The sequence below is a fragment of the Poeciliopsis prolifica genome, unplaced genomic scaffold, assembly GCF_027474105.1.
Source record: "Poeciliopsis prolifica strain line A6 unplaced genomic scaffold, Auburn_PproV2 SCAFFOLD011, whole genome shotgun sequence".
In the NCBI taxonomy this organism is placed as follows: Eukaryota; Metazoa; Chordata; class Actinopteri; order Cyprinodontiformes; family Poeciliidae; genus Poeciliopsis; species Poeciliopsis prolifica.
In genome coordinates this window covers 2,533,255-2,550,846 of record NW_026562386.1, presented here as the reverse complement: position 1 = coordinate 2,550,846, position 17,592 = coordinate 2,533,255, and the positions used below count along the sequence as shown (strand labels likewise).

The window sequence follows — 17,592 nt, the reverse complement described above, 5'->3', positions numbered from 1 at the left end:
ATTTGTTGCTGCTATTTAGATGAACACTGCAGCATCAAGCTATCAGTGGATAGGAACCTTTGTGCTGTGCCGTGTTTGGGGGCGGAACGGAATAAAGAGCACCTGCTAAGATGGAGACGTACCGTGTACAGAACACAGAACAAACACAGCTGGAACAAACTGAAAACATGTTGATCGTTTTTGTTCCAGAACATGTTTGACTCAGAAAAAGTTTCCTGACGTGACTTTTGAAAGGCCTCTTCAGCTCCCCCTGCTGGCCACTCGGGTGTGGTGCGCGCCGCTCCACCTGCCCCGGGGCAGGAGGACCCGCCCTGTGGAAGTCCAGCAGAGGGAGGCAGGTGAAATGTAGCCCGACAGGTCTGATGGGAACACAGACAGGGGCAGGGAGGTGACTGAGGTGCAGTCACAGCAGTTCGCCGGCTCAGGGTGGGTCTCTGTGGAGGTAGTGGACCTGTGGACTCCCAGCTGCAGCTCGACTGACGGGGATTTCCCTCCTCTCCTCTCCGCTGCTGCCTGGGGCAGATGGTGGGACTGAGAGCCTGAGCGGAACTCAGGAAGGAGTGAGAGGAAGGAGAGTGAGAGAGAGAGGGAGACGACGACAGGCGAGGACCGGAGAGCAGAGGAGACATGCTCCGCTACGGCTCCAGACCCGGGGTGACCACCACCACCACCACAGAGGACTCTGCTGCTCCTTCCAGCGAGGTAAGAAAGACGAAACCCTCCCTCTGTTCTCCAGTTTTCTTTTCTCCTTCCCTCTGTTTGAGTCTGTCCAGCTGACTTCTGCAGCCCCCTGACTCTCAGGGTTTATGGTTTATGTTGCACAAGCCTGTAATGGGAGCCCAGTGGGAAGGAGGCAGGGATGTCATGGTTATTTCAACGCCTCCTGCATAAAGTAAACCAGTTTTTAATTTCTACACTGCAAAAAACACTAAATCCTGCTTTGTGTTTTTGGTCTAGTTTGAAATAAGACAAAACTAGATAACAAGTGAAGTTTGGCGCCAGTTTTAAGTCAGCAATTCCTTAATATTGATGAACAAGTATTTATTCCACTTGCAGATTGTTTCACTTGAAACATGAGAAAAATATCTTATTATAAGTGAAATAATTTCATACTTTTTGATCAATATTAAGGTGTTGTTTGCTTAAAACAAGCTCCCATATCTTGCTGAAACATTACTAAGAAGTTAGTTTTGTCTTGTTTCAAGTGCACTGCATCTGCAGTAAAATACTTGGAAAGAGTTTATGTTTTTGCAGTGCATGCTGGATGTTTTTCTTTTTTTATCACTGCAAAAGTAATCAGCATTAACTGCTGAACTTTTAGCTTGGAAATTAACCATAACAGAGCGTTTACTGTGCTGTCCGTGGCGTGACATATGTTACTTTTTCACAGTTTCACATCATTTACATAAACTTTGTTTGGTGTTCATCATCTATGAATAAACTGCAGAGATGTTGGTGACTCTGGATTGTTTCAAGCTAACATTTTCTCACTGCAGTGTGTTTCTGAATGTCTTCTTTTCCAGCGGAGGGTCCTCAGGTTGACTCTGCTCGCAGGAAATGATGGAAAAAAGGAGGAAAAAACTGCAGACACAGTAAGTCTGAAGTTTCTCACAGTGACATTCCACAATAAGCCGCCCCGGTCCGATTCAGGCAGCTCAGGCTTTATTAAATCAAGTTAAGTTAAAGCTTTAATTCAAGAAAACTAAATTACTGTAAGTGGGAAGCCCCTTCAATCTCTCCACATTTTGATTCTTCAGCTCCAAGATGAAGACTCTGAGATTTATGCCTTTTATCAACCAGTTATGCAATCATGACCGAAGGGCGTGTGGATTTAATAATACACAAACATCTGCTTCACGTTTGCTTCACAGATAACGTCAGAGCGTTCTGCTAGTTCGGCTGATCCAGGAGAAAATACTCAGAAACACACACCAGCTGAGCGGAGACACACAGCCACTAATAAAAACCCCATAAAATTATTAGCTTGCTGAAAGGCGGCGGACATTTTTAAAAGTGACAGTGTGAATTACGGTCGCTGCAGACTGTGTGGGTGTTTGCTGTACGTGGCTCTTACACAGGCTTTGTTTGTGTTGTGGATCTGGTCCTAAGTCCGACCGTGAGAACAGAGAACTTTCCTCTGCTTGCTTTTTGCCTCTCCAGAGGTTTGCGCTTGCTTTCTCCGTGCAGCAGCCTGACTGCATTACTGTGGCATGCTTTGAGTGAACCTTGGCCAGAGAGCAGAGTGGTCGCCTCGCTGCCGCACCTCCACACTGATAAGTTGGAGTAATCTCTGAATGTGCTTTGGTTTGGGAGGGTGGGACCGTGACGGTCCACACAAAGGAAGGTGTTTATTTCTGTTTGGAGCGATCATTTTCGACCTTTTAATCAGTCTTAAAACAATAAAACAGTCCCCTAAGCAATAGAGAATTTTACATTTCTGCAAATAAGCTTATTAATAAATATGTAAAATGTCTCAGTAATGTAAAAACGAATGACCTCTACATTATTTCCAGATGTTTTGTTGGGTTTGTTGCTCAACATAAACAGGAAAGGCAGCAAGGCAGAACCTGCAGAACAATGTGAATAAAGTTTATCTGTTACCAAAAGTCCATAAAAAAACCTCTTTAAAGTAACTCTGATAAAGTTGAGCTGTGATACGTTTTTATGGCTCCGGTTCTGGTAGGAGTAAAGTTTTCTTCGTAGCAAAGCCAAATCAAACAGCATCAAAGTAGTGAATATTGCACATATTAGATCATTTGTACTTTTAATCCAAACTTTATTGTGCACATAAGTGTAATTTTGATATATTTATTGAGCTGTGGTCAATTGGCAGTTCTTGCCCCTCCTTTTGCAAGAAAACCATGTTTACATATGCACTATACTGCAAACATATTGAGTCACCAGCTTCACCTTTGTAAGGAAGCCTTTTTGTGGAAATGTTTGACCATTCTACCAGAAAGCAAAGGTCATTCCTTATTACAGAGGTCAGACACTGATGTTGGATCAGAAGGCCTGGAACATAATTTCTCCCCTAAATGAACTTAAAAATTGGGACTCTTTTCAGTTTTGTTAAAGTATTATGGACCTTGCTTTGTGCGCTGGTCATATTGCAAAAGGAGTGGAAAATAGCTGTTGACATATTAGGAATTTGTTTAACTGTAACTAAGATCCCGGAGGAGAGCGCCACATCATGACTCCATCTGCAGCCAGCTAAATGTAAATGCAGTCAGAAAAGAGCTGCTCTTCTTCTGGCAGCTGCAACATCCAGACTTGTCAGTTTGATCATCAGACAGAAATGTGATTTGTTCCTCCAGAGAAGGCTGTGGTCCAGCGGTGACATCATTTACAACACTTAGTGACGTCAGACTTGAGTACAGCTGCTTAGCCCTGGAAGCCCAACGAAGCTCTGCACACACTTCATGATCCAAACCAAGGAACCGCTAGAAACTGGAGGCCTGACTCCATTTTCTGTTACAACAAAAATGGAAATTTTGTTCCATTTCTGTTAACACATTTACATGAAGATGTTCTAATTACAATCTTTGTTTACACAGTAATGGTACGCATCAAAAAGGTGTAATGCCCTCGCCAAGCCACTAGTTGGTGTTCTGGTGAACTGCCAAGAAGCCACTCCCCTTTTGCTGCTTCTTTGTGCTCTGCCTGCTACAGATGAGAACCAGGTGGAGTCAATCTCCTGGCAATTGGAAAAGTATTTTAGGTGTGGCTGACCTCTCACTCTTGTTTGAGAGAGTGGCACAGCATGTGTGACAAACAGTGCTGATCACATGCAAGGAACAAACTGTGCAAATCTTTAAAAAACTGTGAAGGACAGCCGGTAAGCTCCTAATACTGTTTTACATGGACTTTAACTTTTGATTGTTTTCATGAGAAAAAAAAAGGAAATGTATATATATTTATATGCACTTGGTGTTTATTAGTTAAAGCAGAACATATTGATAGAAAATGTTAATTTATTATACTGTAGAATTAAATGATTTAAATCAGTGGAAATTTATTTTGAGTTTTCACAGTGTATTTGTCCTGTTGAGTTCACGATGTAATTTAGATGTTTCTGTTTCTTTTGAGGGTTTTCACCTGTATGATTGGAGCATCATATAAAAATAAATATAACTAAAATGAAGACTCCTTGAGTGAACGCCAGTTATATTTCACAAAAAAGATAATTCTTTTCAAGTTGGGAATGCACAGTGAAATCAAACCAGGAGAAACTTGACAGTTGGTCCTAGGTTATTTGAAACTAAGTGTGCAAGTGTTTGAAGAAAAACATTCTACTTGAAGGCACATTGATTCGCATTTCCCCATCAGGTCCCCCAGAGGGTTAGGGTTAGGTTTAGGGTTAGGGTTAGCCAACCCTAAATCACACTATGTGTGTCTGATTAGGGTGCAGTTGGAAAAAAAATGGGATAACTTCGCCGAAACACGTTGTTTGAATCTTTTACGGTGTCCGTAGTTTTCTCAATAAGAGTGCTGAACAAGCACGGTGTATTTTGTCACTTGGGCTGAAAGAGACGGTGGGGGAAGCTTATCTGATGGGGAAACACGAATTGTAGCAACACCAGCATTGTCAGTAGTTTCTTCTTCTTCTGTGGTTTGTAGGAAGCAGCTATGTTTTGAGTCATAGTATGCATGAGCTCAGGGATACTATTGGCCTTTTGGCTTCTTTTTTGTGTTGTAGAGAATCTCTACAGCCTTAAATATTTTACTTCATCTATTTGTCCAACTGTCCAGATAACTGGGATGAGTGGGTATAAATGCACATTTATAGTATTTAAGGTTAATCTTTCTAGAACGAAAAGCATAAGTTACAGAGACGTGCCCCTGTTTCTTGCTGTGCAGGAAAACACATCGAGAGATGAAGCAGTTACATCCGTTTTTGGGATTTTTCCGGTATTTTAAGTTGTTAGAGTGAAAAATGAGAAGACAGAGATCAGACCGACTCCAGGAAACACAACCTGGAGGGAATCACTCGACTTGTAACGGTAACAAATTTAGCTGGATGATAAATTGTGCCAGAAGTTATTGCACTAAACGATAATTTTGTTGTTTTCAGACATTTTTAGAATAATGTAATAATGCAAGAGCAGATTTTCAGATGAATAGACTTTGCATTTCAATGATAATTTAACAATGGAACTGGGAGACATTATAGATGTACAAAACACATAACCAAAACAACAAATAAGAAGCATAATGTCTCTGTAAACTGAAACTTCCTTCAAAGGAAGGAGCTACTTAAGACCAAAGCACCAGACTGAAGATTTTTGTCATTTAATTTTTTGTAGAACGAGACAGAAAGGAGAAAATGGTCATGGAAAATGTTGGGCATGTTTTAATTCATCACACTATAAATTGATTTATTGTGACAGGCCTGTGGAGGAGGTAGGCCTCGGTGTGTTTGCTGCAGCTCTGAAACGCCACTCAGCTTGACAAACACCAGCAGGCCTGAGAACCGGGCAGCTGCTTTCTCCTGTGATCTCTCTGAGGATTGTCTGAAGGAGTGGAAGAAACCTGTTGAATGAATAAAATAATACTTTTAAATTAAAAACTAAAAGTCCAGTAAAGAACAAGACCTCCATGGTCTTGTTGTTGTCAGCCTCCTTTTGCTAATAAGAGACTGACAAATGATTTGTTGGTTAAAAAGAAGATGCCTCACAGTTTGACAATCGTATCATGAGGCGCCTCTGACACAACAAAGACTTTTAGATTGAAGGGAAAAATCTGAAACTGTTACAGGGTGCCGTAGTCAAAATGCTTGAAATAATTTCATCACTGGAAGTTGGAACACTGTTGACTTGTGGAAGTTGCAACATCTGTTTGCAGAGTTTTCATATCGTTAAAAAGTGTATAAAAAAAAACTTCCCAAAGTCTCCTCATCGCCCCTGGCTAAAACAAGCAACGCGTTCCTGCTGATTGCAGTTTCTTTTTGTTTAGGAGATAAAGATCAGAAGAGTGTTTTGAGCAAAAATCTGCTTCATCATGTGAAGAATGAGGTTATCAGGCCATGAGTTCACAAAATAACTCTTAGGTTTCTGCAGATAGGAATGAAAGCTGAAGGAGTTTCTTTACCTGCACAGGTTTGTTCTCAGGCTTTATCTGAACCTTGAAGGCTCACGGTGCTGCAAACCTCTTTACTATCAGTGACCTTTGGCATAATTACCACCGAGTTCAAATCTAGGTCTGTCCAGCTGTGATAAAAGGAAATTATGAAGTCAATCAAGGAGGAAGGAAATGACCAAAATACTCTGAGAGGGGGAGATAGATGCATGTTTGGACAGAAACACACACTGAAGCAGCTTTACATTGTAAAATTAGAAAGGGTGTGGCCCGCAGCTTGACTCATTGTGGATACAATCCAGAACTGCGACTCTAATGCATCATCATTGTAACGCACAGACTAAAGTAGCTTTTGGAAAAATGTTGCTAAACCTGCAGAGTTAGGGTTTGCCTCCTTCACGGCTCGCAGCGTCTCCAAACGATTCTGCTCCAGCAGCTTCATCTCAGGTCTTTGTGTTGTGAAGTCAAATGAGACTTTGCTGTTTGTGCTGGAAATCAGCAGCTTTCTCCTTCAGAAAGCAGCCATGTGATTCCCAGCTCAGCCAGATTTAGGTGTTTAACTATGCGCCGCATGAGTAGTTCACAACGGCGTTGATGTAATCCAGGTCAGCCTCGGCTTCTCCAGGCGTGGAAACAAAGGAAACCTGTTCACCACCTGAACTGTATGGATGCGGCCATAAAACCCGGGTAAACATTACCCCACTATGTGGACAAACACCGTCAAATTCAAAGCTGAATTCAAAGCCATCTTTATGCTACCAACGCATAAAAATGCAGCTTTTCCTCCCTCACATCTGCTGGAATTCACATCTCCACCAATCAGCGCGCCGCGTCTCAACGCCGCCGCGTCTCAACGCCGCCGCGTCTTCTGTAGATGAAGTGGTGATGAAATGTGAGGCCCTGCGCCGTCCGAGAGGCAACACTGGAGTCTTTGTCCTTGTTTCCTCTTCATTCTTATCTCTGCGAAACTATCGCCGCCTTCTCCAACTACTTTGTAAGTTTTATTAATTCGGCCCGTCTTGAAACAGAAGATTAAACGTTGTGTAATAAAGGAACATGTTGTAGATGTTTTTAGATGGCAGGAGCTTTTCCAAACTCTTCAGTCATTTTGCTCCCACTTCTGAGCCCAAATTTCTTTAGTTCAGAGTTTTCCAAACTTATTCACATCCCATTCAACTTTTTCATATCTTGGCACTTTTTAAAATTACAAATAAAACACTGAAGAGTGATATCTGTTTGTTCAGTTGCTCCAATCTTTTGGAGTCACTCGCAGTTTTGCACATCCAGAGAGAAGTTTATATCTATTCTTCAAAACAAAATGTCTAAAGCTCAATCAGACTGGATGGGAAGCATCTCTGGACAACAATTATCTCATTCATTATCGAGTTTCACTGCAGTTAGTTTCATCGTGACGCTGCCACCCTCACGTTTCATTGCGGGAATGTTGTATTTAGATATTCATCTATAAAATGTCAAGAATCCAGGCATTGTATTCTTTCCACTTTGCAAAGGGCAGTGAGTGATGACTGGTCACATCTTAAACCTAAAATCTCTAAAAAATGTATTGCTCATCTGTCTCACTAAAAAGTGCATTAACTCTTTTAAATTCAGTCCACTTTGATTAAAGGTAATTTTATTTATAAAGCACATTTTCAGCAACAAGGCAGCAAAACAACAAACAAAAAGAAAAAGTAAAAGAAGAAAGAAAAAGTATAAAGGAATTCCCTGTGCTTAAGAATAAGTGGTCTGTAATTTATAAACTACTATGGGTTTCTCTGGATTCTTGTTCTGATAAAACTAGATGGTACTGTCTGAGTTTGTTCTGATTTGTAAACTAACAGGAGTTTCTCCAGGTCTGATTCCAATATTAAAAGTTTAATGTTGAGTGAGTAATCTCTCTAGATTAACTAGTTTCTCTGGAAGTTTCTTCTAGTTTTCCTGCTCCGGGTTGAGTGAAAACATTCGCTGATAAATGTCAAAATAAAACAAAATAGAAATGAAATACAGGCTTTATTGTGCCAATGTGTAACAAAAGGAGAAACAGGCAGAGGTCAAAGTCTGAAGGGATTTGATTGATTGAGGAAGCAGTGTTTGATCTAAGGATAATAAATGTACTAAATAATTCAAAAAATAAAGTGAATTCAAATATAAATGGATCATAAAATCTTCTCTTTATATAAAAAAGCTAAATTAAGAAAAGAGTAATTGTATTTTTGACCAATGTCAGTCACTGAATGTCCATTTTCTTTGGACATTCTTCAGTAACTGATCAGTTACTGAAGTGAAGAAATAACTGGTGCAGATTTGCTCACTGGTCAGCAGCCTTACTGGAGTCTGGACTGAAGGAGACATTACCTTCATTAAGGCATGAAATGAATGCGACAGAAAGTATGTTTAACAATTTGAGTGTCTGTGAAAAGAGATTAACGCTGATTCAGTGTTTTGGTGAAGAATTACCCCAGAGTGGTGGTCAGATTACTGGGTTCAGGAGTTTTACGAACATGGCTCATGAACAGAGATGATCTTTTTGTTCCTCTGATCTAAAGCTGCAAACAGAGCTCCAAATATTTATTCAATTTAAACCGCAGGCCCAATAACGACTCCTCTACGGAGACAAACACATGCAGACGTTATTACAGACCATCAGGACAAATAAAACTTGATATTTACATCCTGCACCATTGAGTCCAAGAGTTTATTTGCTTGTGGTCTGATTGTGAAAACATCTTTCTCAGGCTGTGTTTGCATAATGACGGTCTGAACGTTCAAATTATGCAGAGAAAACCTAAATGAAGATTACGATCGGTCATGATCGAATAATTGGGATTATTGTGTGTTATTTTGCTTCAGTTTATAAGGATATTATGATATAGTTTCAGCATATTGTGACATTTCTTGATGCAATCTAAGCAATAAACATAACAGCAAACATAAACAACAGCCTGTAAGAGTCACGACAAAAGTACATTTATGCAACCTTTGTGTTTCCACGGCACCGTATTTAACCCCAGATTGTTCACCAAGCCTATGAAAAATCACCCACAGAGTCTGTCTTTAATTAAAATGTTTTCTGTCCGCAGGCTGAGGCAGAGAATCGTCTCAAGGAAACATGGAAGACGAAGAACGGGCTCATCCACAGAGAGCGGCCGGCTGGCATGGAGTCGCCTCAGCAGGTAGACGCAACAAAAGCCACTGTGACTCAAGTTCCTGATGCCCTACAAACACATTTCTTTCTCTGCACGACTCTCAGGATGTCGTTAATATCTTCCCATGCATTCTCCAGGAACAATAGTCAACAGTAGCAGTTCATTTCTGTTTATATTGGCAGACGGTGGAGATTTCTTTGACCATTCAGCAGCTCTGTTTTTGTTACAGGATGAACAAACAAAATCATGTTTTAATGTAACATTTAGTCAATCTGCCATTAAAACATGATTTAATTAAAAATGCCAGAAACGTTAATTAAAATTGGATCTACTTTGCATATTGGTGCTCTTGTTTGTTTTGCTTTTGCTTATTTTGAAATTTGTTCTTCTTCTGGAAAAAGCAAAGATGTTTGTGTTCATTTAAACGCAGCTTAGTGTCTCTTTTTATTGTGAAGGAATCTAAAACTTGAACTTTGACCAGGAGATGCTATCATTTAAATACCTGTGGGATGGCAGTAGAGCAGATTAAATGTTTAGTTGTTGATGAATAATTGTTTCATACCTGGCGTACGGAACAAAATTACTGAAAAAGGGTTAAATAATAACTATACTGCAAAATAACTTTAAACTTCAAATGTTGGCTCATTGGATCCTCTTAAAATACACAAAATGTCTTTTTAATCTCCTAAAATGATAAGAGCAGGAAGGTTTATGTGATTAATCTTTGTCTTTTCTGTGCTAAATAAACACCAGAGTTCTTTTCTGGTGGCTTTTTGGCTCCTATTCCTGCCAAAAAACAAAACACTGAACCAGAGATTCTTTTGGAGGAAAATGAGTTCTGATCTTTGGTTTGTGGACATTTTTTAATCAGACAATATTTTCTATTGTTTACAGTTAGTTGTAAACATGTTTGAAAGAGTGCCTCTTGTATTTCGGACCTTTTATTTCAGCACAAAGACATTTCTGATGTTCTTTTTCTTCTGTGCAGTGATGTTGTTGCTCTACGAAAGTGTTGCAGTGAGAATGTTCATAAATCTGACTGCACTGAATTCAATGAGAGCAAATAACTTGTAGTCGAATATTGCATTTCTGCAAGAATGTTTAATTGCTCTCTACTGTGATTTTTTTTTTTTTTTGTATTTTGGATTCACTCTGTTTAAAGGACTAGGAGTCCCAAACCAATTTCTCTTTCAAGAAACCTATAAAATATTCATTGAAACGTGATCTGACTCACAGTTTGGTAATTTATCTGCACCGATCACTATTGTTATTTAGTTATGTGGACGTCCCAGTGACATGCTGTGCCTGTGCGTCTGTTTTCATTGGCTGATCGAGGGACAATAGGCAGAAATGGCAGAAGCTCATGTTCTGGGTTGCAGAAACCCGACACCGTCTGTGCACTCTGCTCTGCACCCCTTTTAGCTGCTTGTTACCAGCCTCCTGTTTCTCACCAGCAGCAGTGCTGCAAACGCCTAATCAAGCACACACATATGTGCATCCAAATGCAGACACATAAACCTGAAAGTGTGCATGTCCACACATTAAACCCTCAGTTCAAAGACGGTAGAAGTCAGCCTGAGTGGAGGTTGGGGGCAGAAACCTGACCGGTGTGATCCTGTCTCCCTCAGCACCTCAGAGACACAACCAATGGGGCGCCGGCAACCTCGGCGCAGCATCATGGGCCCAAAATGTACGGCGTAGTGCAGAGGACGAGCACGGACAGACGGCAGGAGCTGATGGCACGCGAGTGGACCGTCGACCACCTACATGATGAGATGAAGTACATCCGGGAGGTGAGTGGACAGAAGCAGAGCGGGCCTCCGCTTCACGAGGTCGAGGAAGTTTAAGTTTCCGTGCTGGTAACATCTGCATGTTCTTGGTTCCTGCAAACAGGTGAGGGACTCCCTGGAGAAAGTGAGAGAACGGATGTACGGGCAGTTTGGAGGAATGCAGCAATCCATGGAGAAGCTCTCACGAGAAATGAGGGTAGAGAATCGTAAAAGAAACATGTTATTAAACTGATTCATCAAACTCTTGAACAATAATAAAAAAGCCTGCGTCTCTCCAGGCTGCCAACGCACACCGGAAAACGTTGGAGTCTGAGGTGAAGGTTCGTACCGCAGCCATGGAGAACTTTGATCAGATGAACAGCTCCCTTATATCTGCAAACATCAGCCTGCAGGTAACAAATCAGGGTCTTGTGAGAATTTTTATTTATTTGACGGCTGCACGCTGGTACAGAAGCCATATGTGTCTTTTTTCCCTTCGCAGAAATCCCTCTTGGAGAACTGTCAGAACAGAGTGGACACGAAAGACGAGGTGAAGAGTTTGCGGAGCACCTACGAGAAAACTCAAGAAAAGCTCAGGGACAGGGAGCGAGAGCTGGCCGCAGCGCAGGCTGAGAACCAAACGCTCAGACTTCAGGTGATCCTGCAAATCCACGCATGTCCAAAGACCTCCAAACATCTGCTGCAGCTGATGTGCAAAGCTGGCACCCTGATGAGAGGGTGCATGCCAGCTGCCAAACACACAGATGCTTCACATGTGGAGTTTCTCTGCATGAGTTTACAGAAAATCAAACCCATCATCAGAATAACTCCCCAAACCTCGGCTAGCATTATTTTTCTGCACAACAGAGCTGAGATTAGAGCTTTTCCTGCTTCTCCCAGTGCAGTTTCAGTATGTTCCTGTCTGCTGAGAGCGGTCTTAAATGTGCTGTGCTTTGGGTTGCCCAGGTGGAGTCTTCACAGGAGGCAAACATCCGCGCCGTGCAGGATCTCACCGCGAAGCTCCAGAGAGAGTATGAGGAAAAACTGCAGAGCGAACAACAGAAACACAGAGAAGAGATAGAAAACCTACAGGTTTGCATTCTTTGCTGCTCACCAAAGTCTGTTTCCAGAGATAACAGGGGGAAAACCCTTTACCACCAGGACAGGAATACATGATGTTTACTCCAGACGCTTTGATTTTTATCACATTTTGCTGACGATCAAACAGAATCAGTCCCATGAGCAGAGCATCAGCATGTTTCTGCTCACACAGGCCCAGCTGGATGAATACATCAGACGGCTGGAGGAAGCAGAGAGGAACCTCAGGACTGCAGAGGCCAAGATTGCTGAGCGAGACCAGCGGATCGTTGAAGTGGAGCGTCTCCTGAGCTGCATGGGGATGGTAAGGCAGCTTTCTGACGAGACTCGGTCTTGGCTTTGGTTTCTATTTGAAATCTATTTCAAGGTGAAACCTAAAATATTTTACAGGAGAAGAGCCAGCTCCAGCAGAAGCTGCAGGAGTACGAACAGCGTATCCGTTTGTTAGAGCTGATGGACAAAACAGACGCAGCCGCAGCCAAAAAGTACAAATTAAATTCCTCCTCCTCCTCCTCCTCCTCTTCAGCCTCAACCATTTCAACATTTTTCTGATTTTTCTCCAAACAACAAACTTTCAAACCTGGAAAAGATAATCACAGATCCTCAATGTTTGTTTTAGGTCTCAGCAGCTGCAGGAAGAAGCCGTGGATCTGCGCGAGCGAATCAAGCACTTGAACGACATGGTGTTCTGCCAGCAGAGGAAAGTCAAGGGGATGATTGAGGAGGTGAGGAAGACCTCTCGTCACTTTCATTACATTCCAGCCGCATGTGAATGCATTCTGATCCTCTTTCTGACGGCACAGAAAACAAAAACACTCACCTGACACTTTATTAGGTTCAGTTTCACTTTGCTAATCTGTGCCAAAACGTTTGATGTAGTATTAAGTCTGAGAGAATCCAACCCTGATCTCGTCTGTCCATCTTGTCCATCAGAAAATCTGCACCTTAATTCAACCTCCTGTGAAGGAAATAAAAAGTATTTTCTACTTTTAAGCTTATCAGTTGCCTTCTGGAGCGTTGAAAATGTGCTTAAATGCCAGAGCTTCGAAATGAATTCAGGAGCAGCATCTCATTATAAAAGCTATCTTGTTTTAACAAGATAAGTTTTATATTTCTTCCTAACAGATAAAATATACTCCTCTGACAGATTAGGACTTTTTAAAAGGCATAAATTGCTATGATTTACTGTCATGACCCGTCTTACTCAAAAGAGGACATATTTTGGCTTTAATGAAACACAAATCTCTTCAAATTTTGTTAAAATAAAGATTTATTTTTTTCATCAAGAAATAAAATGAACATTTCTGGACAAGTGAGATTAATTATTCAAACAGTGTCACAAGGTCAACTCTAGCTATAGGTCGCAGGTTAAAACTTATTTATGCCAAATTTAAGTTTTCTTTGAACTTCAGAAACTGCCAAGCATTTGTAAGTGTGTAACTGTGCTGTTTTGTGCAGGTTGAATCTCTGCGAGCTCAGGTTGCTCAGAAGGACATGTTCATTTCAGAGCTTCTTGACAGAATCGCAATAGTGGAGTGTGAGGTAAGACTGGGAGGAATGAAATGTGTTTAAATTAAGGTGTGGCTTCCTTCTGCATGGCAACAGATGATTTGTTGGCCTGGTGAGCGCAGGATATCCCGGTCTTTCAGCGACGTGTGTGTTTTCCACTTCTCCTGTCAAATGGCCTTTTTTTTCCATGTAAAGTGACTGCCGTCCTTTGCATGATGATGACCTGATGGTGCTGTTTCCTGTTTCTCTTTTCCTAGAATAATGAATTAGAAGACAAGCTGAAGTATTTTATGTCCACACAGAATAGGCCTCAAGAGATTTTGGAAAGACGAGACGTAGGAGTAGGCTGCGATCTGCTCCCCAGGTAGGAGTCGGCCATGGGATGAGCGACTGGATTGTGTTTGGTGCTTTGTTTCAAACTGGTTCCTAATTCTCACGTTACTTCATGTAACTACAGATATGAAGTGCAGAGGCACGATGTTGAATCTGTCCATCTTCATTCCACCCCACCTTCATCACCTGTCCTACCTTCATCACCGGTTAACACTACATCACCCACTCACCCTCTGTCACCGACAGAACCTTCATCGCCCACACCTTGGGCTCCATCTTCTTCACGGCCTTCCTACCTATCATCCCTCCAGTACCCATCGTTCAGACTAACAACGCCCATCCAGGCATACAGTTCGACTAACCCTCCACCCAGCAGGCTGGAGACCAGTTTGTTAAAGTACTCTCCTGGTCAGTACAGTCAGTACCTGCAGTCCAGCAACCCGGCGATGAACGGCGTGTCCTCTGAGTCGGACCCCGTTGCGAGTCCGGTCCCGTCCAGCAGAGACGAGGTGGATGCAGAACCGAAAACAGACTCTACTACACAGACCGAACCACAGGCGGTCACGTCTTCCACCTCGTCTTCTCGGCCCAGGTCAAGGCTACAGGTGTCCTCACCCTTCATGAAACTGATGGGACACAACCTGAAGGAGAAGCACTGATTGATTTAAAGGGTTCAAAATTTGGGATATTCTAAATAATAATTACATTAATTTTGCTCTTTTTTGTATTGTGTGGTTTTAAATTTCTTTGGTTGATCAGATCTCGTAGAGAAAATATGCAGCTTTCCGAGTCATTTACAGTTTGGCCCAAAGTTGTTCATATCCCTCAGTGTGGGGCTGGACGATTGTAGCAGAACTTAATGTTTTATATTTTTGCTTTAAATATCTGAAATATTGCCAAACTGGTTGCAGGACGGTTCCTGTTTCATTCTCAGTTTTTATTCCATGTTGTTTTATTATTATCATCATTATTTTTCAGCAGTTGGTAAAACCTTAAACTGCTGCTGCTTACGTTGCTCAACAGGTCGTTGCTAGGTGACCAAAGAAGGAATGAGTTGCTAGGTAACCAAAGAGTGGCTAAAAACTACATCTCCCAGAATGCTGTGCGGTTTTGGCTCTGAGTTCAGTGAATGTTCTATTTATTGAATGTTGAATATTAGATGTATTATCTATTGATATTGAACATGTGGGCCGTGATTTATATTGCTATTGATTTAGCATCCAGTTCTTCCTCAGTGGCAGATTTAAATTTGACGTGACCTTTAATTGTACCAATGTGTTTTTTCTGACAATAAAGAATGTTTTGCAGTGGCCCAGTCAAAGTCTCAGCTTTAACCTGAGTATGGGACTTGCAACCTTAAAAACATAAATTGTCAAAATACCAGTGAAAACATGAAAACAATACCGTTTTTCAAATAAATGTAATAGAAACTTTTATTTTTAAATTAATACTCTTCTTAAAGTGTTTTCCAACTGGAAACAAACTTCTGGTTCAGATTAAATTAACTTTAAATCTAAATCTGTCTGGAGTATGGATACCTGTGGGCTTAACTATCATTCATTTGGATTTAAAATGAAAATGTACTGCTTATTGTTCTCATTTACCGTGGAAAAAGCTTTTAAAAACTGCACAAGTAAAAATGAAGTTTATGAAACACGTTAATAAATCTTTGTTGTTTTTTTCACATTTTTGTTTTTTAATCACAATGGTGAAAGCTAAAATCATAATCCATGTTATTGTCTCTGCCAGCCATGATGGAAAAGTGTTATTGGTGATGAATGAAGTCAGCAACTTTTGCAATAATGCATGTTGCTCTCAGTGGGATGTAATGAACTGAATTAATTTTTTAATGTGTTTTTATATGCAGCCCATTTTCCATGCTTACTGAGCTAAAAAATATCTGTCCTGGTTAAGGATTGATATGGTTATTGGTTGTATTTCTAAATGTTTTTTATTTGTATATATTAAATGATATATTTTGCTATTGTTCATGCCCTGTAAATAATATTTATTAACTTGCATTGTGCCTTTGTGTTCATATTCTATTGTCTCATATTGGTGGTGGGTTATCGGACATTTTGAGTACTAACTCAACTTTGCAGTTGTGTTTTTGTTTATAATAAAGTGACTGCCATTACTGAGCCACAAGCATTGCTTTCCACCTTTTGTGCCATAACAGACTGATCGTGACTGAGAGTACTTTTATAGATGGTTTAAAAAAGACAGAAAGATTGTGTCGGAAATACATAAATGTTAATACTAAATGTGGACAGGAAAGAACATTTTGGAAGTGATAATAATTTATAATTTCATTAATAAACATTGATACTGAATTTTGTAAATCCGCAACAGAAATAAAGTCCAGGGTTTTTTTGTTTTTGTTTTTTTTTTAACTTTGCAGCAGTGTGAGAAAGCAAGAAAAAAACAACCCTCATTTCAACAGATTTTGACCTTTGACACTGGCTGTGAAGGACACAGCTGTAACTTCTCGGCTAAAGTGTGGGCCATTGTCTGCTGAGCTAAATGAGAAATGGTTTGGTTCAGTGGTTGGAAAACATCCGGACAGGAAATGCAGCTGTGGAAAATCTGAGGCTGCGAAGCTGGAAAAGTTCAGACTGGTTTCACTGGTGGTCAGCCAACAAGAAATATCTAAACACCACCGTCCCTCTGAACATATGAGATATTTTACAACCTGCAATAGGATTACATTTTATCACATATCAACAAACCTCATTGTTCTATCAGGACTTTGTGCAAAAAATCACGGTTTTCATAATATCCTGTGATCTACTGTATTCATTGTTGCTCAGACTTTATGTTTATTTTCATTTTCCTGTTAGAAATACAACCTTCACCACAGACCCTTTTAAAATTTTGAACAGATTTTCGGCCAAGATTGTCCTGTTTTCATCTTCCCATTAACTCATTAACAAAAACATCCTCACAGCATTGTTTCTCCACCGCCATGTTTCACTGAGTGATTTGTTTGGCTGGTTTTAGTTTGAATGTAGGACAGAAAGTTCAGTTTTAGTGTCACCAAGTCAGAGCATACTTTACCAAGTATCACTTTTGGATTAGAGATAATAGTTGCTCTGTGAGATGTTTAAGTACATGACACATTTTTCTCACTGAATCCTGTTGATGACAGTTTCCTCAGTCTTGTAGAGAATCTTCTGGACATCTGCCCAGTCACCAGTCTTCCCAATGATTGTGCAGCCCACGACATCTGTATGCCACAGTAATAAATTAATTAATTAATGTATATATAAATAAAGGCAAGAAATATTTCAATGACTGTAATAAACTGATATAATGTATGAGTTCCACTTTTGGAAGTGAGAGACAAGAAATATTTAACTATCATAATATTTTGAATAAAGAAAAAGATCTAATTTTTATAGAGAAAAAAATAGTTCAAAAAGTTTTTTTTTCTAAATGTAAGTATAACGGAGAAATAACGCAGACAATTTGAAACAATGGAACTCATCATTTGTAATACAATATGATAAAGTACTTGTATATCAGTGCTTCTGTGTCTGAAAAAAAATAAAATCGTAAATATTGCATAAAATCTCAATTGTGGTGCTGCTAACCAAATGTGGCCGGAAGAGGGCAGCAAATACGCTTCTTTTGCTTCCATGGAAACGACGTATTTATGAATG

General features: G+C 40.5%; 1 protein-coding gene across 3 annotated transcripts; it reads left to right on the top strand.

The window, feature by feature from the left end:
- The first annotated feature begins 261 nt into the window (after positions 1–261).
- myzap (myocardial zonula adherens protein) lies at positions 262–16,078 on the top strand. 3 transcript variants are annotated; one of them, XM_055036751.1, is made up of 14 exons: positions 262–702; positions 1,524–1,592; positions 9,156–9,248; positions 10,850–11,014; positions 11,115–11,207; positions 11,290–11,403; positions 11,493–11,645; positions 11,957–12,082; positions 12,264–12,392; positions 12,479–12,573; positions 12,708–12,813; positions 13,547–13,630; positions 13,900–13,961; positions 14,055–16,078. In XM_055036751.1, the coding sequence occupies exons 1-14, from the start codon at positions 628–630 to the stop codon at positions 14,587–14,589; spliced, it is 1,899 nt and encodes a 632-aa protein (XP_054892726.1). In that variant the 5' UTR covers positions 262–627; the 3' UTR covers positions 14,590–16,078. The 3 variants fall into 3 exon arrangements, with proteins under 3 accessions (XP_054892726.1, XP_054892725.1, XP_054892727.1); XM_055036750.1 differs by having other exon boundaries at positions 264–702; positions 13,855–13,961; XM_055036752.1 differs by lacking the exons at positions 262–702; positions 1,524–1,592 and adding an exon at positions 3,350–3,835 and having other exon boundaries at positions 13,855–13,961.
- The last annotated feature ends 1,514 nt before the right edge of the window (positions 16,079–17,592 follow it).